The 25,102-nt window shown below is 40.3% G+C and overlaps 1 protein-coding gene across 2 annotated transcripts in view; it reads left to right on the top strand.

The window, feature by feature from the left end:
* Window positions 1-25,102, top strand: part of ADAMTS6 (ADAM metallopeptidase with thrombospondin type 1 motif 6) — a 363,879-nt gene that overhangs the window by 310,648 nt on the left and 28,129 nt on the right. For both annotated transcript variants that reach the window (XM_077286170.1, XM_077286161.1), the window contains 2 exons: window positions 13,422-13,551; window positions 16,708-16,912. In XM_077286170.1, the coding sequence (XP_077142285.1) occupies window positions 13,422-13,551; window positions 16,708-16,912 (335 nt within the window). The remainder of the gene's footprint in view (window positions 1-13,421; window positions 13,552-16,707; window positions 16,913-25,102) is intronic.

The raw sequence follows: 25,102 nt of genomic DNA, 5'->3' as shown, positions 1-25,102 counted from the left end.
AGCTTTTATTATTTTACGTTGTTCTTGCCACGTTGACGAAGTGGATATAGTTAATTATGCAATTATCTTTTAAGCTAATTTATGAATTGTGATTTTCTTTAAGTTGCATTTCTTACGAGTTTGTTAGCACAAGTGGAAAAAACGCTGTACACAAAAGTGATATATATAAATATCTAGCAAATTTATCAAATTATTTTATAAATTTGGTGAAAATAATGGCAACGCAAACAAAAGTGACTTTGGAAATTTTCCTCTTGATAACTTCTCCTTCCCGCGTCTCTTTAAGATAGAACATGTGCATGGTACCTAGCAATTATGCATGAATCTTAGTATTGGTAGGCGTAATGTCGTCTGCCCCTCTCCATTGTGCAGAACAGGACTAACTTTTCAAGGTACCCATTTATCACGGATAACTGCCAGATCAACACTCATCCATCTGACTCTTCGGTCAGAAACCATTGGCATTGGCTTATCCATCCCCAACATCATATGTCAGAGAAAAGTTTGGAGACCTTCATACACATTAGAAGGTCAGCCTTTACTCCAGTGTTCCCCAGAATCCAGCTGACCTCTTATGGACATATTTTCTTTATCTTGATAAGGTCTTGAGACAGCATAAGCATCCTTTCTCCCATAAACAAAGTACATTTTCAATGATTAGTTCTACTTTTGGATTTGTTCAACAACAACGTTCATGTTCTGAGATAATCTTATAAATGTGGCCCTACTATGTATGGCTAGTGATGAGCCAACATGCTCGGATTACGTCTTATCCGAGCACACTCGGATATATCTGAGCGTGCTCTTATATTATGTTCGTGTCCCCACAGCTGCATGATTTGGGCCTGTTCGTTACACGATCCCCACATGTGTTCAGGCTGTCTAACAGCTGCAGATCATGTAGCCACAGGGACTCTAACATAATCTTCAAGCACTCCCAGATGATAACATTCGAGCATGGTCGGAAAAGACGTTATCCGAGCATGCTCGCTCATCCCTATTGTACATGTCACCGATTTTCTAAGTAAATATATTTCTAAAGGTGCTATTGACATGAAATTCTCACCAGATACCTGTAGCAGTCCATCCAGTCCACACAGGAAAAGACCTCAAACCATAGATGTCCATGAATTAAGTCATGTGTAATAATGAGAAATGACACAGATACAGTATTTGTATTTCAATCTAACCTTTTTAGCCAAACGGTTGAGATTTTTATTATGTTGACCATAGAGAATAGTTGAGAATCACACACCCATGTCTAACAAGGCTAGATTTTTCTACAGAGAAGAGGGGACCACATCGCAGGAACAAAAAAAACAAACATGTACCATGCTTGGATATCTACTGCTACCTTCGACGAACCCTTTAAGAATGAAATACATTTTGTGAGGATGAGAATATGTGAAATGAGTGAAAATACTTAATCATAGCAGCATAACTGTTTAGGAATCATTTGATACCACACCGATTATATGTTATTTACATGTCACTCTACATGGTTTTCTAAAATTGGTATCACTCTTATTTTGAAGTGATTGAGGCATGGTTTTGGTTTTTTTTTATGGACATAAACAGTTATTCTTCCTTTCATTGACCACAAACTGCAGTCTTAAGATTAATAAACTTTACATGAAAAAAACAGAGGAATAAAAACAGAGAAGCTGTTTAATCAATGATCAAATTCTCATATTACTCTTTTATACAGTACAAGGTAGCGCTCCTCTAAGTAGGAGAGAGCTGGCTCTCTAGTAGGTAACATTGCCTGGCCTAGAAGTCTCAACGAGGAGAAACAGTAGACTTCTTTACAAAAAGTTGCATAATGACGCCGACTACACGGATTGGTTGTCTTGATACATTCTAATCTGTGACAGACAAACATGAGCAGCTAGCACTTAAGCCTTTGTCTCATTTGTGATGTTTTCCTAAAAGCTGGTTAGGTGGAATTCTTTATTTATTTATTTAGTCTGACCCTTGGCGAAATACCGAGACGAGACAATTCTTCCCCTAAGTAGAGCAGACTGTTTGGGGTGATACAGATTAGCTTGGTTCTGTTTGTGTTTGAAGTTTGGTTTGTTTTGACTCCTTAGGTTGTGGCTCTCAGACAGCTGTCCACTGTTCTTTTATAACTAATGGGACACAACAAAAGCAGTTGCTCCCTGAATCCAGATCTATTACTGTGATCCTTTGCAGTTAATGGGCCTGATTTATCATTTGCGATTTTTTTTTTTTTTTTTAAGCTTCTTTTCTTTTTCTTTTTTATCTTGTTGTATTCGCTGATGTTTTTGGCGCCAAATTCTTCAAACTGTAGCAATGCACTTTATTTTTGTTTTTACCTGTTTTTTTTTTTTCCGACACTTAAGCACCAGCAGTCGCAAATTTTCAAAAAACTAGCGCATTCATCTCCACCAAAAAAGCTTTAGTTCAGGCAGGAACTGGAGTGAGATGCTCCAAGAACATTGGACATTTGATAAGTCACATTTCATGAATCTCGAATATCCAAACAAAAGAAGTTGAACCGCACCCTATAATCATCAGATCTCCAAGGACAAAAGGGTGCATGTCAACCAGGGAGTCCATCTCAGAAAAAGTTCCATATCCAAAAAGATCAAAAAGACAGCGCCACAATGGATAGTGAGAAATATAGCTTACATCTTTTGACCGAAACGTCGTCGCAGTAGGCAGATTAAAATGTAAGCTATATTTCTCACTATCCATTGTGGCGCTGTCTTTTTGAACATTTCATGAATCTGTCTAAAACATCTGGAGATGTCAAGAAAAATAAAAAAAAAAGACTTAGAAATGAGAGACAACTTAAAAAGTGGCTCAAAATATATAGAGACTAAAGGCAAATACTAAATCCATTTATAAAGAGAAAAGTAAATTACTCTAGAAGATTGGAGAAACGGCGATGATGAATCGGAACTGTTTGTGCCTGTATATTGTATGAGCAATAACAAGTCATTTTTGAAAATCATTTTGTGATTTGGGGAAAGGCCACCGCTCCATTCTCCTTCCTATAGAAATGCATGCTCCGCTTTGTTGGGTGTGCGTGTAATCTGTATTGGAAGAGTCTAGTAACCCTTGGGCAAACCCCGATGGCAGCAGCTTATTGCTCACAGAATAGAAGATTTAGCCAGCTGAAATTCAAGTGCTGATCCCTTTTTTCCCCAAGGGCTGATGTCAGGAGACCACCATGAACTTAAACTACCGACCCCATCAAAATAGTTGGGTTCAGCAATGGCATATACACATCTACCGTAATCTGTTTAGCCAGACATTGAATAAGAACTTCTAGCTTTAGACCAATACAGGAGGAAATATGCAGGATATAGAGATGTGCTCAGGTTATATTTGGTAAGTATTCTAGGTAACTCTAACGACTAGAGCCGCTCATGTTCTCATATTCTCTGGTTGTCAGTTACATATTGCAGCCTTATCAGGTCTTCCAGCTGGAGTGACTACAGGCAATAACCGCTTGTAACATATTCACCCCATCTGATAGCACTCTGCTTTAACAGGCCCAGTGTGATGTGCTTTCGTCATGTGAAATGAAAGCCAAACTCGTACATTTATCCAATTTATGTACAATTGCATGCATAAGCAAGTTGTCATGTCAGCAGCAGATGTTACATGCTTGTATTTGCACTGTATGAAGTCTGCTGTGCAAGACACTGAGTCTACTGGATCAGCGAGTACTAACATGAGGAAGTGAGAAAATTCACCAATACTTTGAGATATTACTGATATGCATGTTCTACTATGCTGTACTTGTTGTTGTCATCATTTTGTGCTTATTAATTGTGCTACATATAGTTATAGGGTGTCAAAGCTTTTTTTTTTTTTTTTTTTTTTAATACAATTCCATATCCCTTTTGCACAGCCACAGAGGTAATAGAGGTGACTTTCCCTGATATTGGAAAGTCAAACTCAAAGCTATCCAAAGTGCGGTTAAACAAAGTTTACTCACATTACCAATCCCCTTTCCATTTTCTTATTCAGTTGGGACAGGCATTTTACCTATATAGCCAGTGATTGGCAGATATATAATCACTGCAGCCAACCGCTGCTGGTGATGCATTGGTCAGGTCTTCAACCAGTAATTTGCTGATGCATTGATCATGTCTTCAACCAGTAATTTGGTGTGATACATTGGTCATGTCTTCAAACAGTAATTGGTTGATGCATTGGTCATGTCTTCAACCAGTAATTAGGTGATGCATTGGTCATGTCTTCAACCAGTAATTAGATGATACATTGGTCATGCCTTCAACTAGTAATTGGGTGATGCATTGGTCATGCCTTCAACTAGTAATTGGGTGATGCATTGGTCATGCCTTCAACTAGTAATTGGGTGATGCATTGGTCATGCCTTCAACTAGTAATTAGGTAATGCATTGATCATGTCTTCAACCAGTAATTAGGTGATGCATTGGTCATGTCTTCAACCAGTATTTGGGTGATTCATTGGTCATGTCTTCAACTAGTAATTGGATGATGCATTGGTCATGTCTTCGACCAGTAATTGGGTGATGCATTGGCCATGTCTTCAACCAGTAATTGGGTGATGTATTGTTCATGTCTTCAACCAGTAATTAGGTAATGCATTGGTCATGTCTTCAACCAGTAATTAGGTCATGCATTGGTCATGTCTTCATCCAGTAATGGGGTTTAGGTGTTAGTTGCTTTTCTGAACCTTCAAGAAATTGCGATGACTGGCAGGGGACCCAGACTACATTGGAAGTGTAGTGGGGGATCTCTAGGGGTTACAATTTTTTTACTGCATTCTTGACCACTTAACCTTAGCTACCTTAAGCCACCACTAGGTGCAGCATATGGAGCCGTGATGCAAATTTACTTTTTGTCGTAGTAGAAGTTGGATTTGTTTTTGATATTGGCAGGGAATTGAATAAAATAAACAACAACAAAAAATTACCTGATCATCTGCATCTCTAGCGGGTACTCTGGTGGCCCCTGCTGTTTTCTGTCTCTGCATTATTGGCCGTATTTATGGCATAAGACAGCTGGTGCCAGGGATTTACTGCTGGGATCATGTACGGCAGTTGATCACTGAAGCAAAGGAAACCAGGGAGCAGCAGAGCAGTGACACTGGAGCTGTATGATATTAAATGGGTCATTTGTCTAGTTTTATTGCCTGCTATTAGTATTCCTTTTTTTTTTTTATTCTGGACAACCCCTGTATTAAGGGTTTAGTAAGCCCATTATCTCTAGTGGTATCAACTGTTATATTTTAAAGGCCAATTCCAAGAAAGAAATAGTCTATAACCAGGCAATTGCAAACAGAAATGAGTCGATTACCCAAAATGTTTAAAGCTTTAACAGCATGTTAGCATGTACAAATTATCTCTTCAGTGCGGAAGAGGACTTGAACTCTAATGGAAGTAGCAATCCTAAAAGTCAATGTCAACTCTTAACTGAGGCTTGCCACAGATGCAGTTTGCATATTTAATTTCCAAAGGAGCACTGCATGACCTATAAGTCTCTTTACACTGGCTTGTCAGGGATGTCACTCTCCACATGGAGAATTATCACACCTTAGAGCCCAGTCAGAGGCTTCTCATAAAGCCAGATCAGATCTCATGCTCTGCACTGAGGAGGAGCAACAAACCGCACCCTCCTCCCGAAACAAGTGTCTGCAAATAGAGATTCTGGTTTGGCTTTTATCCTATGTCATGGACAAGATTCTTTACAGGTTCAATATTGACTTTTAGGATTGTTATTTCCAATAGGTGGGATTAGAGTTCAAGTTCTCTTCCTCTCAGAAGAGGCAACTTTGCATCTTTAATTTCCAAGAGGAGCATTGCATGGTCTATAAGTCTCCTTACGCCGGCATGTCACTCTCGGCAAGGAGAAATATTACCTCTTTGACAGAATGGTGGCAGACTTGCACAGGCTATCAATAGAAAAACAACCTCTAATCCTAGCTTAAGGAGTTCATCTGAAGCCTTTTAGAAGGAGCACGCAGAATTCTCAATTTTTTTATATTTTTTATATTTATTATTTTGAGTTTATTGCCAGAAAGCAAATCTAGAGAACTTCTTTATCTGTGTATGGGGACAAAATGCATACACTGAGGCCAATGTTTGCAGCTTGGGTTACATTGACTTGCCCATGACCAATTTAGCATCCACAGAAATCAGATATGTGAAAAACTGATACCACGCAGATGGCTATAGCGTATATTCCATTTTTTTCCTCACTCTCATAGATTTGAATAGGTGAGTTTGATCTTAAAAAGTGGATCAGAATAATGCATGCTTTTCGAAGCGTAACACATAATCTAAAGTGTGAATAGCTCCATTAACTTGTGTGGGTCCATGAGTTGCTTCTTTAAAAAAAATAAACAAACCGTAAACAAATGAGGAAAGTATTTGGGTGAATAAGATCCTGTTCCTAAAGGTTTTTTCCCATCTTTAGAAGTTAGTACCTATCCAAGGGATAGGTGATAATTTGCTGATCATTGGGGGTCCAACCACTGGGACTTTCACTGACTGTACATGGCTGTCTCTGGCACTGCCTTGGAGAATTAATTGAGTGATGTTGTCCATGTCCAACCTCTGCTCCATTCTGGGGATCGATGGGGGGTCCCAGTGTGCGGATCTTCACCGATCAGCTCCTAAAGATGGGAATAACCCTTTGAAACCTTGAACATAGCCAATTCCATGTGTGACGACAAGCCATATTATCACCTTCTCAGAGTGGGCCATGCTTTTTAATCATTGTAAGTGGAGTTTCCCTTTAAGCCGACATTGCATTCTTTAGGTATATGTCTACTTTAAGATGTAGAACCAGCGTTTTATGTCTGGTTGTTACACAAATATTTAATCTGAAATGAAAGTTGCGCCGCTATGAAATTCATTATCGACTTTTTCCATTTGGTCTTGAGAAGGACAATAGGAAAAAAAAAAAGCTGAAGATGGCATCAGGATAACTGAGACACATTGTACTGCTCATAAACGCTCATGTAATGAAAATTGTGTTTATAAATTAGCATCTTGAAAAAGAATCCTTGAATATAAAGCTGCTTTTTCCACTGAGAAGACAAAGGTACTGGCAAAAAGATGAACATCCCATGCTTTGATGAGACTGTAAGAAGGAATGTCTGGGTTAACCAGATTGTTATGGGTTTATTGATGCAAAGTTCACCAGGTTCTGGCGTCCTTCTTATGAAGTGTAATCTTATGCTAACATTTATTTTTCAGACTATTCATTAAAATGAATGTATTGTTAACATGCATTAGTGTAGACTGCCCAATCCTTTCTAGTCCTGAAAAATGAGAGTAGATCCTGAGGAACATCTATAATTCCATGTCCAAGATACTGTCTTTGCATCACTGAAGTCTTTGTCTGAACACTCGTTTATGAGAGGTTATAAATCTTGTACATTGAAATGTTCTGTGTTTATGTGCAACTGCTTGTAATTAATCATCTAGGACCTTGAATCAATACTTTTAAATGTGCATTTGGATTATTTGAGGATAGATCTTGTTTTCTGAGACTTAAATGGTTTCTTTAACTTTAACACACCTTGATTTTATCTGATAACTATGTGATTAAAGAGCAATCAGCAAATTGCTTTATTTAAAACTGAAGTCTTGCCCACAAAAACATCAAGTGCCAGCCACTAGGTGCCCTTTCTGTGTCTTTCTTGTTGTTCACTGCCTGTTGTCAAGTGTAATCAGTCTCTAGCAGCAGAGGGGCCAAGATAAATCACAGAGTGTTGATGAGGCTTCGGGGGTGATGCATCAAGACTGGCATAGGGCTGTACACTCACCTAATTAAGGAGCTTTCACAGCTTAATGACTCAAGTGTGTCTTATACCCAGCATTCACCGTTGTCGGAGGTTGGCATACATTTATAGAGTAATTTATGATAAATGACAGGCAGATGTGACTATGACCCTGCCTGCCAATGTTCTTCCCTTGCTATGTTCCTATTGTCGCAGCTGGCTGGGACTGGCGTGTAAACTCCCAAAGTAGCAATACTTTTGCTCAAATGCCAAGTTGCACAAAAATGTTGCAATTTATAAAGTGGTGATCCATCTTTGTGGACATTTTTTCTTAAATTAATGCAACTGGGGCTAAAAGCACTTTAATAAATCTTTGTCTCTAGTCTATGAAACTGCATACTAGTAAAAAAAGAGAGGCAGGCATTTCACTTGCGCAAGTTACAGAGCATGAGTATCTGGACATTTGCTGGACATAGTAGACTGGTAGGTCCACCAAAAACCGTTTTAGGTTCTTCTGGGGGATGAGTGCAGCAAGACCACGCTTTTCTACACGTGCACGTTAAGAGTATGAGCTTAGATTTACTGTAGTTCTGGTGCATTGGTTTTTTCTTGTACCTTATTGTTTCCAGCAGTGGTTACAACTCTACAACTGGTAGGGTGCTCAGACGACTGGCAGTCATGTTGTGGGTCGGACATTCACTATAGGACAGCTATGTAGAGAGCTTTCTCTATTTGCATGCCTCCCTAAACACATTGGTACCTATAATATTCCGAAGTGGTTTGGAAGAAATGTTAAGTTCTCTTTTTGTACAGTGCACACTTGGTCTTGAGTTGATCACAGAGCACTGCATTGCTGGGACCATCAGTGATCAGCTGTAAGCTCTATGGGAAACTGGAAACATGTGTTCCATCTCTCAGCAGCGCCATCACAGGAGAAACGAAGTATTACAGTTTCCATTTACACTGATGAGCAAAAATGTAACAATGTTTTGAACTTTTGAGTTTCAGGCTCCATTTCTCACCATCCACTACTGATTCGAAGATGAGACTACCATCATTTTATAGACAATCATCTTGGCTATCTCATACATAAATTTGACTTGCAACTATTTTGTATATGACTAGTAATGCAGATTCTTGTCTTATCACTGCATTGTTACTGTTTTGCTCCTAAAAATCTAAATATTTGTTAGGTTTTTGTAAATCCACCTTTGGCTTTCAACGCTGTCTGAATTCTTCTGGGCATGCTCTCAATTAGATTCAAGCATGTCTCGACAGAAATCTGATCTCGGGTCTCTTCTAAATGTTACTAAAGTTGGTGCATACTGGTCGACTCACTTGGGTACGTATACAGCTTTTACTTCTACCCACAAGTGTTTGAGTCGGTTGAGGTCTGTGGACTGTGGATGGATCCAGCACCTCTACTTCATTGTCACTGAATCATTTCTTCACCAATCTCAACATATGCTTTGTGTTTTCGTACCCATAGTACTCAAGTGTACTAAGTAACTCATCTTATAGGATACTCCCATATAGCTCAGCATTGAGACCACCATCGATCCTGGTCAGGTATCCAATGCCTTTGGCTGTGAAACAATCATTAGGCTTCCTCAACCAAACTTGACAGTTCCTTCAATTTCTCAATCCGTTAGCCCCTTTTTCCCTTGTTTCTTCCAGACGTATTTGCACCCATCAGAGCCTAGTCTATTGACTTTTCGTCTCATCTTTCCAAATGACCCATTTCCAATCTTTTACTGTCCACTTTTCGTACTTGTTTGCAAACTGGAACAGGCACTTCTTATGATGATATTGAAGTCGAGGCTTCTTTCCTTTTTTTGGACCAACATTCCCGTCTTGTGTAACGTGCGTCGTATGGACATGGACGTCTGTCATCACACTATTACAAAGCATACGAGCCTCCTCCACTGCTGTGGTCGTCGCACCAGAACTGATAGACCTTGTGATGAGCCGACTTGTTGACTCTGATATTTTGCCTGGATCTCCACCTCTTGGCTTTTGAATGGACGGACGAACTTCATTTTGTATTCTTCCACCTGTCATGGCACTCACATGCTGCAGTTTGGTAATTTTCTGGCAGAGATACCGCTATCAATGAGCTGAATGATGCTGGTTCTCTTTTCTTGGGAAATCTTCTTCATGGCTGCTCCTCAATTCGAGCCAGTGACCATTCGCTTTGGAATCAACCAAAAATAACACACTGACCTGTTAGGGAATGTGAGAACAGACTGTAATTTGTAGTACACAGGAGCAAAACCATAACAATGTAGTGACATGACTAGAATCTGCATAACTAATCATATGCAAAATAGTTGCAAGTCAAATTTGTGTTTGAGATAGCCAAGATAATTGTCTATAAAATGATGGTAGTCTCACTCTCAAAGCAGTGGTGAGATATAGGGCCTGAAAGTCAATAGTTCAAAACATCATTACACTTTTCTCCCCCAGATAATACAGTGTGTGCAGAATTATTAGGCAAGTTGTATTTTGATCACATGATACTTTTTATACTTGTTGTCCTACTCCAAGCTGTTCAGGCTTGAGAGCCAACTACCAATTAAGTAAATCAGGTGATGTGCATCTCTGTAATGAGGAGGGGTGTTGTCTAATGACATCAAAACCCTATATAAAGTGTGCTTAATTATTAGGCAACTTCCTTTCCTTTGGCAAAATGGGTCAGAAGAGAGATTTGACGGGCTCTGAAAATTCCAAAATTGTGAGATGTCTTGCAGAGGGATGCAGCAGTCTTGAAATTGCCAAACTTTTGAAGCGTGATCACCGAACAATCAAGCGTTTCATGGCAAATAGCCAACAGGGTCGCAAGAAGCGTGTTGGGCAAAAAAGGCGCAAAATAACTGCCCATGAATTTAGGAAAATCAAGTGTGAAACTGCCAAGATGCCATTTGCCACCAGTTTTGCCATATTTCAGAGCTGCAACGTCACTGTAACAAAAAGCACAAGGTGTGCAATACTCGGGGACATGGCCAAGATAAGGAAGGCTGAAAAACGACCACCTTTGAACAAGAAAAATAAAATGAAATGAGTGACTCTTGATGGGCCAGATGGATGGGCCAGAGGCTGGATCAGTAAAGGGCTCCACTCCGACTGAGACGCCAGCAAGGTGCAGGTGGGGTACTGGTATGGGCTGGTATCATCAAAGAGGAACTTGTGGGACCTTTTCGGGTTGAGGATGGAGTGAAGCTCAACTCCCAGACCTACTGCCAGTTTCTGGAAGACAACTTCAAGCAGTGGTACAGGAGGAAGTCGGTATTGTTCAAGAAAAACATGATTTTCATGCAGGACAATGCTCCATCACATGCCTCCAACTACTCCACAGCGTAGCTGGCCAGTAAAGGTCTCAAAGAAGAAAAAATAATGACATGGCCCCCTTGTTCACCTGATCTGAACCCCATAGAGGACCTGTGGTCCCTCATAAAATGTGAGATCTACAGGGAGGGAAAACAGTACACCTCTCGGAACAGTGTCTGGGAGGCTGTGGTGGCTGCTGCACACAATGTTGATCATAAACAGATCAAGCAACGGACAGAATCTATGGATGGAAGGCTGTTGAGTGTCATCATAAAGAAAGGTGGCTATATTGGTCACTAATTTTTTGGGGTTTTGTTTTTGCATGTCAGAAATGTTTATTTCTAAATTTTGTGCAGTTATATTGATTTACCTGGTGAAAATAAACAAGTGAGATGGGAATATATTTGGTTTTTATTAAGTTGCCTAATAATTCTGCACAGTAATAGTTACCTGCACAAACAGATATCCTCCTAAGATAGCCAAATCTTTAAAAAAAAAACCACTCCAACTTCCAAAAATATTAAGCTTTGATATTTGTGAGTCTTTTGGGTAGATTGAGAACATAGTTGTTGTTCAATAATAAAAAGAATCCTCTAAAATACAACTTGCCTATAATTCTGCACACAGTGTATAATAAGATCCTGAAGAGAGGGGGTTGAAATCCATTAATTCAGAATTCTCTGATCAGACAACTCCTTTATTATAAACCCTGGGATTCACATACAATTCCCATTTCTAAGGAATAAGTCCTTGTGTATTTTTGATGTTGATGGTCTGATGGGTATTTTTATATTCTATCATTCAACAGCTTGATTTTGGCAAGTGTGGTGCAGTAAATGGTCGTAATATTGGAGGTGCGAAATGAGACGCGACAGTGCTTTAGAATAATTGATAACTGGAACTGTAGGGGAAGCTTTGGCTGCCTGCGAGGTGGCACTTTCCCACAGTGAAAGATCATATTTTATTTAACATAGGAAGCATCTATTCTGTAATTTGATTACAAGCATATAATTAGGAAAAGGTAAGCTCGCCTGCAGCTATGAACGAACAAAAGAGAAAATGTATTCAACGCTCCAGCTGGCGCTCAAATTCAGTATCTCCGTGTAGGCTTGCATTTATTTCTTTTTTTTTTAGCTCATATAATGTATGCTGCCGATCTACCGCTAAGGATAGTCAAGTGAATATAATAATAATTTTATAATAGCAAAGATGTTCTAAAGTTTTTTTTTTCCTTATCTTAAAAAAAAAAAAAAAGGGGGGGGGGAGGAAGGGGGGGTTTCTTTGTGGTTTTGAGGGATTTGCAAAACTCTCAGAATCACAAATCATCTTCCCCCAATCATACTCCAAGTCCTGACTTTGGGGTCTTTACACAGGTGAGCTATTACATATTAAGAAAAGGAATTAAGAAAATTGATAGTTTTAAATGATTTTATCTCTTGGGACTTTAATGATTTTACTAGAGGACTATTTAAAGACATGTAAAAGACTCTAGTGAACCTGCTGCCAGGTAGTCAAACATATTCATGAGCTCTGCATAATTCCTCCTCTACCACTGATTGGCAGCTTTCTGCCTATGCACATTGTACACAGAAAGCGGCCAATCAGTGGTGTGGGCGAGGTTATGCAGAGTTCAGCATTCAGAGAACTGCTAGATCTGCATCAGATACAATAGGGATTTTAGCAAAATGACTTCAAGAAGGGAAGTAAGTGATATGTCGCTGGAATCAAGGTCTCTGCCCCTACATAATGCTGTTCTCAAGTCGGGTAGCAAAAACCTGGAGATAGTTTCCCTGTTACGCTGTAACCATTGTATGTATATGTTATCCAGTTCTTAGGATGTCCACTGTAAACTGCTGCTGATTTCTGTAATTTTTCAACTCTGTGATTACCGACCGTCCACCTTTAATGCTCTCCTCCCCTTCCCACCAATTGAAATTTGCAGTCTGGCTGCACTTTCTTGACGGAAATCACATGCTGCTTATTTTTTTTATTGAAGATTTTAAACATCAAGAGTTGTATGAAATCTGCAGCATGCCATTTCTTTCAGCATTTTTAACAATTCAAATGAATGAGAAAAAATGCAAGTAAAAAAAACGGAGTGAAAGTGCACGAAAAATGCATCTGCTGTTAACAGCATTTTTCCTGCCAACACTTGAGTATTTGCAGCTAATTTTTCTGCATCAAAAATGAAGTGTATTCGCATACCCCAAGTGTTTGCGAATTGTAAACTTTGCAGCACACGTTCTCATGTATTATGTAACCAGTGCTACACTATGTGTTTCCATCATTTCTTGCATGATGATTTTAATTGACTTAATTTTTTAATTTTTCTTTTATTTTGCAGGTATCCAGAAGCAAGAGGTTGTGTGTAAAAGACTGGATGACAACTCTGTGGTACAGAATAATTACTGTGATCTGGACAGTAAGCCCCCAGAAAACCAGAGAGCGTGTAACACAGAGCTCTGCCCTCCTGAGTAAGTACCACTCCGTCACTTATATATTTGGAGATACTCCCTCAAGCAGTCGGGGAAAAGAGGACTGGCAATGTTCTCAAATGTTCATATTACTGCTAACATTGAGAAAGTAGTTTCTTTTTTTATTTTTTTTCCTCACTGGCATAATTGGAGGAAAAGTACAAGAAAATCACATACTGCAATTTTAAAGGGAATCTGTCAGCAGGTTTTTGCTACCTTATCTGAGAGCAGCATAATGTAGGGACAGAGACCCTGATTCCAGTGATGTATCACTTAGTTTACTGGGTGCTGCAGTTGTGACACAATCAGAGTGTTTAGTTTAGAAGGCAGCAGAGCTCAGGAAGCTAACCCCGCCCACATCACTGATTAGCAGCTTTCTGTGTACATTGTATATTGACCGTAATCAGTTCTGGGGGTGTGGTTGGACCAGGATTCACAGGTGCACCTAGTCTGGCAGTGATAATCTCCTGCTGCTAAAACACTCATTGTATTGCAACAACAGCACACAGCCTAATAAGTGACACATCGCTTGAATCAGTGTCCCAGCCCCTACCTCATGCCATCCTCAGATTACATTGCTAATTACTGTTGATAGATTCCCTTTTAACCAGTGCTGAAGGCAACGGTATAACTAAAAATTCACATTTACCACTTTGTAAAAAAAAAACAAAAAACATTAATTTGCAAAATCATGGCACAAAAAACAAATGGATTGTTATAGAAGGGGCAGTGTCCAGTATACGCAGACAGGCATCTTTGAGGTTTAGGAGTAAAATAAGAAAAAATTGCCGAAAAGTTTAGTTGTTAATGTAAGGATTTATTGTGGTCCCCGGTGGAGTGCTTCTGTCTGAAGCTGAAGGCTGTTTACCATTTGTACAGCTGAGGGTTTTGACAGTCCGTGAACATGATAAATCTATCCAGCGAAAAACTATTCTTCTTTTTTGTATATGTGAAGGATGAAGCGTCTCGAAAAAACATTTGGTATTGGTTTATTAGAAGCAGCCTTCCTTGATCCTTGGTGGGGCAAAGACCGTCGGAGTTAAGGTTGAACCGTCTGGAACGTTTCCGCAGTGAGCTCCCATTCCCTGGCAATAGTGTGATCTTTCGAGGAAAGCATTAGCTGTCCCTCGATTACTCTGATTTGGTGCTGTCTCTTTCTTATCTTTACATGGAACTTAAGACACGGCTCATTCTTGAAACTGTTTTCTTCCAGGAGTAATTCCTGAAAACTCCGCCTTAGACATAAAAGTCAACAGATGGTTATGATAAGGTTCTAAAGAAGTTGTAAGAAAATCCGGGCTATGTTACATTTCGTGTGTCATTGGTTGCAGACGGTCTGTTCCACGGCACGGCCTCTGCCCTATGATAATTCTGAAGCCCTTTAACACATAGCGTACTATCTAGCGGGCTTCTCTCCGAAAATGTCAAACCTGTCAACATGAGATAATTAAGAATTTCTCACTCCGATACTGGATGAAGAAAACTTTAAGTAACTTGTTTTTTTTTTCCCGCTTCTCCTCCTTAGAGACAACAAAACACAATGTGAAACGGCGCACATGACACAAATGTCAAATTAAATATTTTTGGCTCCCTTCCAGGGTTGAGCAGCATGTCATTCCATGTTTTTAGAAGACGTTCGTTCCTTTTTATTAGAGCTATTTCAGTGCACAGTCAACCTGCGAAAAGGTTAAATAGATTTTCTGTTACAATGCCATCATTATGGAACATGCCGGGCCTTAGATACATAACGGAAGTAATCTGTCAACTCCATACTCTTTGCCGGTGATACGTAAACATGACCGTTTTATCACAGTATTCGCGAGCTGTGTATTGAATAGTCTTAGATTTTCTAAGACAAACCATACTCTCAAGTTTTATTCATGAAGGTTCTCTAAGATTCTGGAAGTCATGATAGGTTTTAATTTAGATGTATTACAGTTTTGTTTACAGCGAGTAGTATCCTTGGTTACAAACGTACACTCTTATAAGACGAGGTTCACACTACGTCAGGTTTTCTGTCCGATTCTGCACAAATCTGTTTTCCGACGGAAATCCGGACAAAGCCCTGATAGAGCCACTTTGTCGACGCAGCTACTATGCAGTTGGCAAAGTTGTAAAAACATCTTTTTTTAATTATTTTTTTTTTTACAAAGTGTGCCAATCTACTATTTGTCCTAGAAACCGCATCTGACTGCAAAGTATACCATAAACTAAGAAACAACATAATTCTTGGTAGTTCATTTTCATATTATTAAAGCCAGAAAGTAATTGTGTCAAACAGGTCCAAAACTGAGGTTGTCAAAATCCAATGTATATTTCACACCCCTTAACACTCTTAAAGGGAATCTGCCAGGTCAGCTCTCCTAAGCCGTCTGTATGAGCATACAAGTTATAGAAAGCTGAATAAAATGATACCTTGATATATACAATATGATGACTTATTGCAGAGAAATTCACGTTTTTCTTAATATGTAAATCACGTGTTAAGATCTCTGGGCGGGCGATAGATCTTCACCAAAAGATCTATTTTAATACTTTGTGACACCTCTGAATGTAAATATATCCCCTTGCTACATGTTAGGTTTCATTCTTGAAAGCTTGGGTGTGCGTGGATCACCCCTGACCTCGTTTGACCAGTGTTCTACCCTTCTGAGCACTGACTTTCTCTTTTTTCTGTATAGCCGAGTGGCACCTGGGCAGAAGGCATTTGATTCTAGTGTCCAGAGAAGGGCAGAACAGTGGGAAAAGGCAAGGACGGGGTCGATCTGTGCACTCCTAAGCTTTCATGAATGGAGCCTAACGCCACACATACAGCGAGGGGTTGAACTTACGCACAGGGACTTCGCTAAGCATTAACTTTGTAGGCAGGTTCTTGGGAAGATCTATTTCCTGCCCATAGATCTTAACACCTCATTTACATGTTAATAAAAATGTGGCATTCTCTGCTATATGTCAGATATTAAGGTATCAGTTCATTCAATTTCTTATGACCATATTGAGTCTACCGATTAGATTCCCTTTAAATCGGCAAAACTTTGGAGATATTAAATGCTGGGTTAAGTAAGTGATCCGTTTACCACATTTAAGGAGTCAATGTGCATTTTATCTGGTGTTTCTTGAAGGATGTAGATGAGATGTATAGCCTTGTCATTACAGGTGGTTTATCGGGGACTGGTCTGAGTGCAGTAAGACCTGTGATGGGGGAACGCGCACACGGACAGTACTGTGTATTCGCAGGATCGGCCCTTCAGAAGAAGAGACACTAGATGACATCAGCTGCTTAACTCATCGGCCCATCGAAAAGGAAGCTTGTAATAATCAGTCTTGTCCTCCTCAGTGGGTTGCTTTGGACTGGTCAGAAGTAAGATTGACATTCTATAATATTGTAAATCTTGTATGGGTTACTGTATATAGTTAATTAACTTGTGATCAATTTTTTATTTTCATTTTAGGAGACTAGTAGATGCAAAACCAAGACTACCCATTTTATATGTTTATAGATATTGCTTTCAAGAAAGCCCGTCCACACAAAATAACTGTTCAGACCAAGCACCTGCATTCGATGCACCCTTGACGTGGCTAAACAGTCCAGTACACCTTCCCACCTGCTTGATTTTCATATATCTTCACCTTCCTTTTCCTTGATGGAAAGTTCTGACTGCACAGGAGTGAGAGAAGGCCAAAGATAGATGGAAAGCAAGTATGTGGGGGGAATGTACCGTTCCAAGTTACTCAAGGGTACATTGAGAACCTGTGCTTGGTTTGAACAGTCATTTTTGTTTTGTCAGACATCCAAATGACATACAGTAGCATCATATGTTTCCTCCCTGCATTTGATGCAAACTCGCACACCAAGCCCGCATCTTCCCCAGCAGATGATGGCTGATTTAATAAACCATCATATGCCTCTAACTCCTCTGCCTCTGTTAAATGTCAATGGCAACGTATATTAAATGTATAGCACAAGCGATCAGATGATCGCAGCTTCTACCAAATACAGTAAAAAGTTTTTTTTAAAAAAATTATAAAAATATGAAAAAAATGAAAACTCAAAAGTTCAAATCAGCCCCCTTTTGCCCCATTAAAAATAAAACACAAAAAATAAACATATTTGTTATCACTGAGTTCATAAAAATATAATCTATAAAAATATAAAATAAATGAATCCGATCGATAAACGGCATAGTGCGAAAAAATAGTACATTTTGTTATAGCCCCTGCAACATTGCAATAAAATGCAATAAGAGGCGATCAAAACATCTTATCTACCCCAAACTGGAATCAATAAACGTGTACACTCAGGGCCAAAAAATAAGCCCTCACACAGCCGCATATTCCGAAAATTAGAAGCGTTATGGGTCTCAGAAAATGGAGAGACAAGCAAAATTATTAGTTTTTTTTTATTTACAATTTTTTTTCACCACTTAAAAAAAAAAAAAAAAAAAAGTAATCATAATGACCTGGAGAATCATATTGCCAGGTCAGTTTTATCGCATAGTGAGCATGGCAAAGTACACCCTCATGAAACACAATAGTTTGAAATTGCATTTTTATTTTTTTTTTGCAATTTCAAAGCACTTGGATTTTTTTTCCAGTTTTCCAGTGCATAACGTGATATTATGAATGATGACATTCAAACGTTCAGCTCCTCCCGCAAAAATACGATCCCTCATACGGCTGTGGGGATGGAAGAATAAAAACAAGTTATGGCTCTTGGAAGGAGGAGAGAAAAAAAAAATGGAAAATTTTCCAGGAGTGAAGGGGTTATTATTATTTATTATTATTATTTATTGTTATAGCGCCATTTATTCCATGGCGCTTTACATGTAAGGAGGGGTATACATAATAAAAACAAGTACAATAATCTTAAACAATACAAGTCATAACTGGTACAGGAGGAGAGAGGACCCTGCCCGCGAAGGCTCACAATCTATAAGGGATGGGTGAGAATACAGTAGGTGAGGATAGAGCTGGTCGTGCAGCGGTTGGTTGATCGGTGGTTAAGGGGTTAAGGTATTTAATTCATAAATAAATCCCAATTTTTTGGCTAGTTCTAAATTGCACAGTTTCCTCTGTAAGACTAAAAGCCGGGTAATACCACAACACACCTTAGGTAGACTCTAAAAGGTGCTTACCTCACTTACTTATATGCATTCCTAAAACCAACCTCCAAGGGTGCCTTAGGCTAGGAAAGTCTCGGGAGACAATTGAAACAAGTCACCATCCGTCTTTTCACATCCTAACCAATACTTTAACTTTTTTTTTTTTTTTTTTATATCTCCTGAAGGCAAATGTTAATGGAGGGAATACACATTTCATAGCTTTTCTTAAGTTTTTAGACTTAAAATGTATATGTATGATGTCAGAACGAAGGGCTTATTTTCAAAGAAGTAAGTAGAGACTGACCATGTCATTTCTAAATAATATTAATAAAAATAGAAAAAATACTATTTCTATGGTTTGGGTATTAATAATAGAATTTACTACTTTTTGATGATTATATATTTTATGCTGCTCTAAAAAAAAAATGTCCTCGCATTGGTTCGTAGCCCCACTGCCATTCTTCTAATCTTGACAAACTGAAGAGTCCTTTAGAGCAGAAGATGGCCCCCTTTATTTTAACTAATTTATTTTAGTTTGCATGTGGTAATAGTCCAATAAGCCCAATGTGGGCTGCTGGTCTAGGGGTGCAGTCAGACGACCATATAAATCGCAGTGCACGGACTGGCCGGCAGCTCTCCCCACCCGAGCTTGAAAGCTGCCTAGAAATCAATGAGGCTGTCAGGCTCAAATTGGGAGTGCTGCCGGCCAGTCTGGACACTGCGTTGCAATCTTGTTCCTATTTATATGGCCGTTTGACTTTGCCCTGAAGCTGGCCTTCTATTCCCCCTCACCCTCTCATATATATGACATGAACGATGGGTTTGGCTAAATGTGTATCTGTTCTCAATATGTAAAGGTGCATTTACACTTCAAGATTATTATTAATAAGAATGCTTGTGTCTCATAAATCTTTCTGTCGAAACAGGTTGCGGGTTATGTTTTGCTTGTTCATCAGGTGAAATGATCTTATGGTTTTCACAAAAGATCATCATTCTTGGCAGCACGATGTCCTGTGTAAACTGACTTGCGCTGCAGAGAACAATGGCAGCCTATGCAAACTGTACGATCTATTACAGATCATTGTGTGCATCGTTAGCTGCAGACTGCCTGTGTAATCAGGCTATTAAACATCGACCAATCGGTAAATATTACCGGATCGACTGTCATTTAACCCTGCAAAATAGGGTAATGTAAACTCATCTTTCCGTTTGGTGATGTCTGGACTGGCTTTTGGTCTCCAGACTTGAACTAAACAGCCTCCGAGGCATATACAGTATAAAGGTACCTTCACACTGAACGATATTGCTAGCGATCCGTGACGTTGCAGCGTCCTGGCTAGCGATATCGTTGAGTTTGACACGCAGCAGCGATCAGGATCCTGCTGTGCCATCGTTGGTCGGAGCAGAAAGTCCAGAACGTTATTTTGTCGCTGGACTCCCGCAGACATCGCTGAATCGGTGTGTGTGACGCCGATTCAGCGATGTCTTCACTGGTAACCAGGGTAAACATCGGGTTACTAAGCGCAGGGCCGCGCTTAGTAACCCGATGTTTACCCTGGTTACCAGTGTAAATGTAAAAAAAAACCAAACACTACATACTTACATTCCGGTGTCTGTCCCCCGGCGCTGTGCTTTCCTGCACTGTCAGCGCCGGCCAGCCGTAAAGCAGATTACAGCGGTGACGTCAGTGCAGGAAAGCACAGCGCCGGGGGACAGACACCGGAATGTAAGTATGTAGTGTTTGTTTGTTTTTTTACATTAGCACTGGTAACCAGGGTAAACATCGTGTTACTAAGCGCGGCCCTGCGCTTAGTAACCTGATATTTACCCTGGTTACCCGGGGACCGGCATCATTGGTCGCTGGAGAGCTGTCTGTGTGACAGCTCTCCAGCGACCACACAGAGACGAAACAGCGACGCTGCAGCGATCGGCATCGTTGTCTAGATCGCTGCAGCGTCGCTAAATGTGACGGTACCTTAAGTCTGATGAGTTCGGGTACACAGACATTTGAGTGCAGCCTGAGTCTGAGACCTTCCACAGTGATCATTTGATCGCCAAGAGTCTGGCTCCCCTGACTTGAGCAAACAATTTTTTTTATTTTTTTTTTCGAAAAGAAACAAATGACTATGCATTTCCCCTAATGGAAACCTCTTAGATGAATCACATGGATGACCAAAGCCCATCAATGTGAATCGGCACTTGGGTATGGCTTAGGCTACTTTCACACATCAGGTTTTCGCCGTCAGGCTCAATCCGGCTAATTTTCAAAAAACCAGATCCGGTGAATGTTGCCGCCGGATCCGTTTTTTTTCCCATAGACTTGTATTAGCGCCGGAATGACCTCGCGTTTTGTCCGGTTTTCGCCGGATTCGGCAAATCTGCTGTTTCCGGTTAATGGAAAAAACGTCCATAGCAATGTTTCCGGCGAAAAAGCCGGAAGCGCCGGATCCGGCGCTTCCGGCTGTTTGCTAGAATGGAAGCCTATGGGAACTGGAAGGTGCCGGATCTGGAAAATGATGGATTCCGGTGCCAGATTCCGTTTTTTTAAACTGGGCATGCTCCAAATTTCTTTTATTTAATTATCTGGATATGCTAGTCAGATCCGTCGAAAAAACAGATCTGTCGCATCAGTTTTTCACAATCTGCGCCAAATCCGTTTTTTCCAACATTCGCCGGATTGTGCCTGATGCCAAACAAACCCTGATGTGTGAAAGTAGTCTTACTGAAATCGGTGCCAGCCAGAGGACTACATTCCCCCCCTCTTTCAACATTTCTAAATATGCACTGATTAGGTTTTCTTTATATAAAAACATAATGTTGGTTTCCGAATGGTTTTATGTTAGGTTGTCTTGGTAATCTAAAAGCATATGTAACGGTGAACGTGATCCATTTGAGCTGATGACTGATCATTGAATGGTTAAAGATGCTTGAAATGTCTCATCATCCACTAAATCCATAAATGGATTTATAAAAGGAAAAAGCAAACGCAAAAATAATCTGCTTGTCGGATATATGACTGCAAAGAACGCAACAGCAAAACAGATCAAAAGTAATTCTCGGCTTACCATATCAGCTTCCAGTAATAAAACCTTAAGTCCATTTTTCAAAGGATCATGTCCCAAAAGCCTGACAATCCTATGCCAATAACTTACTGTATGCGATAAGCAGAAAGCTCAGTCAGTTGTAACCCATTCACTACATTTTTTTTTCCAGCACCGATGTACCATAATTATTGAACGAGAATATAAAATCTATAGGATACGGTTAAAATCCGCAGTTGAATTCTGGCATGGCCTGCAGATCCTCAGTCTGGTGTATTTTGGGGGTTGACGAAAACAGTAGGAGAGAGCGAGCAGTGTTTCTTAGAAGCCACGATGGGTTTATATTTCTTAGAAAACAAAGATTGCTCTTAATGTAACAGCTTGACAGTGGTGTACAGCAAAGATAACTCTGGATTTTGCTGAAATTCGTGACTTTGAGAAAGAACAGATCGGAGTTGTTCTTTTCGGCATGCACACGCTGTCACTTCATAATAGTAATTCATTAGACTACAATGCGCGCTCTGTAATAATAAGCGCACTTTGTGCTCACATAAAAGAATTTACACACATTTTCTTTTCTCCTGGGTTACCAAAACACTAAGAAGACTGATTGATCTGTAAAAAAAAGAAAAAAAAAAAGAATTTAAATAAAACATTGTTATCTCAAAAATGTGGTAAGTGGGTGCCACATGAAAGCAGTTTTGAAAATGCCAGCATATTGGCACAGTTCAGTAAAAACATCCATGCATACCAGAACTGGGGGGATCACGTTTGCTTTTCAGCGCTAGATAAATATATAAGGGTTTTGTTTTTTTCTTCGTCTGGAACATTTGTACACCAGGGACAGAGAGCCATGGTTGATTTCTGAGAGGGAGCTTGGCGATTAAGATGTCTTATTTAAAGGAACTCTAAACTGAAATGAATCATTAAGTTAAACAAGAAATATAGTTCCCTCTGAATATCTTAGACTCTAATTCATCAAGATCGATGAGTTTATCGCTGGCCTTTATGAGGGGTCATGTGGTAGGCCTTGATGAACGGTCATATAGTAGGCCTTTATGAGGGGGCATGTGGTAGGCCTTCATGAGGGGGCATGCGGTAGTCCTTGATGAGGGGGCATGCGGTAGGCCTTGATGAGGGGGCATGTGGTAGTCCTTGATGAGGGGGCATGTGGTAGTCCTTGATGAGGGGGCATGTAGTAGGCCCTGATGAGGGGGCATGTGGTAGTCCTTGATGAGGGGGCATGTGGTAGGCCTTAATGAGGGGCCATGGGGTAGGCCTTGATGAGGGGGCATGTGGTAGGCCTTGATGAGGGGGCATGCGGTAGTCCTTGATGAGGGGGCATGTAGTAGGCCCTGATGAGGGGGCATGTGGTAGTCCTTGATGAGGGGGCATGTGGTAGGCCTTAATGAGGGGCCATGGGGTAGGCCTTGATGAGGGGGCATGTGGTAGGCCTTGATGAGGGGGCATGTGGTAGGCCTTGATGAGGGGGCATGTAGTAGGCCCTGATGAGGGGGCATGTGGTAGGCCCTGATGAGGGGGCATGTGGTAGGCCTTGATGAGGGGGCATGTGGTAGGCTTTGATGAGGGGTCATGTAGTAGTCAGACGCTACTGGTTAATTAATAGGCCCATGCCTGTAAATGAATTAGGGGCGTCTGACAAGTGGCATGTGCCTCATTTCTGAATCTTACTCCGTTCCTTGACTGGATTCACTGTAGATTTCTGGTGTAAATAATTAGAGGAGCTGTGCTGTCACACCCTTGGTGCCGCCCTGAGAAATTGGTGTGATCACGCCAAAAGTTGGAAAAAATTTTTGCACAGCTTGTAGTTGCGCAAACATTTTTGTAACTTTTTGATAATTTTTTTTTTAATCCTGCAAAGACGACAAGGGTTAATCTTCTTCTGATCTGTTCCATCTGTGGCTGGTGGTACGCCAAGTCGCCAACGACACCCCTTTGGACTCAAGTGGGTAGGACCTTTTAACCTACTGCATGGAGGCTCTTGCTGTAGCCAGATGCTAAAAATGTTGTGCGTAATAATAAATAACAGAAAAAAAAAACACTTCAATTTTAAAGTAATTTAATCAATTACAAAACAGGAAGGAAGAAGGCAAAAATAAAAAACATTTAAAGATGATGAAAACCTGAGATCATCAGAGAAGGCTTCATTCACACATCCGCTTTTCTCATCCATGTGCTGTTCGTTATATAAAAGGACCGCACACTGCCCCGTATAGTTTATAAAACTATTTTCACATCCATTATTACATGGATCTGTGTGTCCGTTCTATCAAACTGAGACCAAGTCCCATTCTCAGCCATAGTCTGCCATTCACGTCTATGAAGATCCATCAAAAATAAAAGACATCCGTTTTACTCAAGTTTTAATTGATCCATTGCGAAGTGTCAATTCAATGGGGAAAAAAAATGTTGAGACAGTTTTACGTTCAGTTTTTAAAACACGGATGAGGAAAAAAATGGGGGCAAAACTGATGACACGTGGGAGAAAGATGGTCAGTTTTTGATAGGCTGGGTTCAAATAGTGGATATGAAAAAACGCACGTGGGCACTGGCACCCAGGTTATCATTGGGTCAGTGTGCTAAACACAGATCCCTCATTGAGCAGATACCCGCTAGTCTGAGCTCATAAAAACAAAAAATGGATGTCTACATGTAGCCCAAAGGTCACCTCCCTGCTGGAGCCTGCTCCTGTAAAGCATAAGATGTAACGCTCAATGACTGTAGTGGCCAGTTTCACTCCTGTAGTGCTCCCCCACAGGGTGTTTCTATTAAAAATGTTAAATGCTTTATGTGGGCACCTACCATTCTTACCCATGGGCTGACATACTCTAAGGGAGTGCTTCCCAACTCCGGTCCTCAAGAGCCTCCAACAGGTTAGGTATTCAGGATTTCCTTAGTATTTCACAGGTGTTGGAATTCTTGCCTTTCCAGGTAATGCAATTATCACCTGGGCAATGCTAAGGAAATCCTGAAAACGTGACCTGTTGGTGGCTCTGGAAGACTGGAGTTGGGGAACACTGCTCTAAGCAATGACCTGCAGAACACTGAGCTTCCCTTAAAGGGAATTTATCAGAAGATTTTTGTTATGTAATCTGAGACCAGCATGAATTAGAGGCAGAGGCCCTGATTCCAGCAATGTCACTTACTGGGCTGCGTTTTACTGTTTCAATACAATCAGTGTTTAAGCAGCAGGAGATTATCATTAAAGGACTAACTGCCTCGTAGATCAACCCCGCCCCCACCACTGATTGGTAGCTTTCTATCACTATACATGGAAATCTACCAATCAGCGGTGTTGGTGGGGTTATGCACAGGTCAGCTTTCCAAGCCCTGCTAGATCTGCAGCAGAAAAAAAACTGTTAGGCTATGTCTCCACGTTCAGGATGG

The sequence above is a fragment of the Ranitomeya variabilis genome, chromosome 1 (genome assembly GCF_051348905.1).
Source record: "Ranitomeya variabilis isolate aRanVar5 chromosome 1, aRanVar5.hap1, whole genome shotgun sequence".
NCBI lineage: Eukaryota > Metazoa > Chordata > Amphibia > Anura > Dendrobatidae > Ranitomeya > Ranitomeya variabilis.
This window is presented reverse-complemented; position numbering and strand designations above follow the sequence as displayed.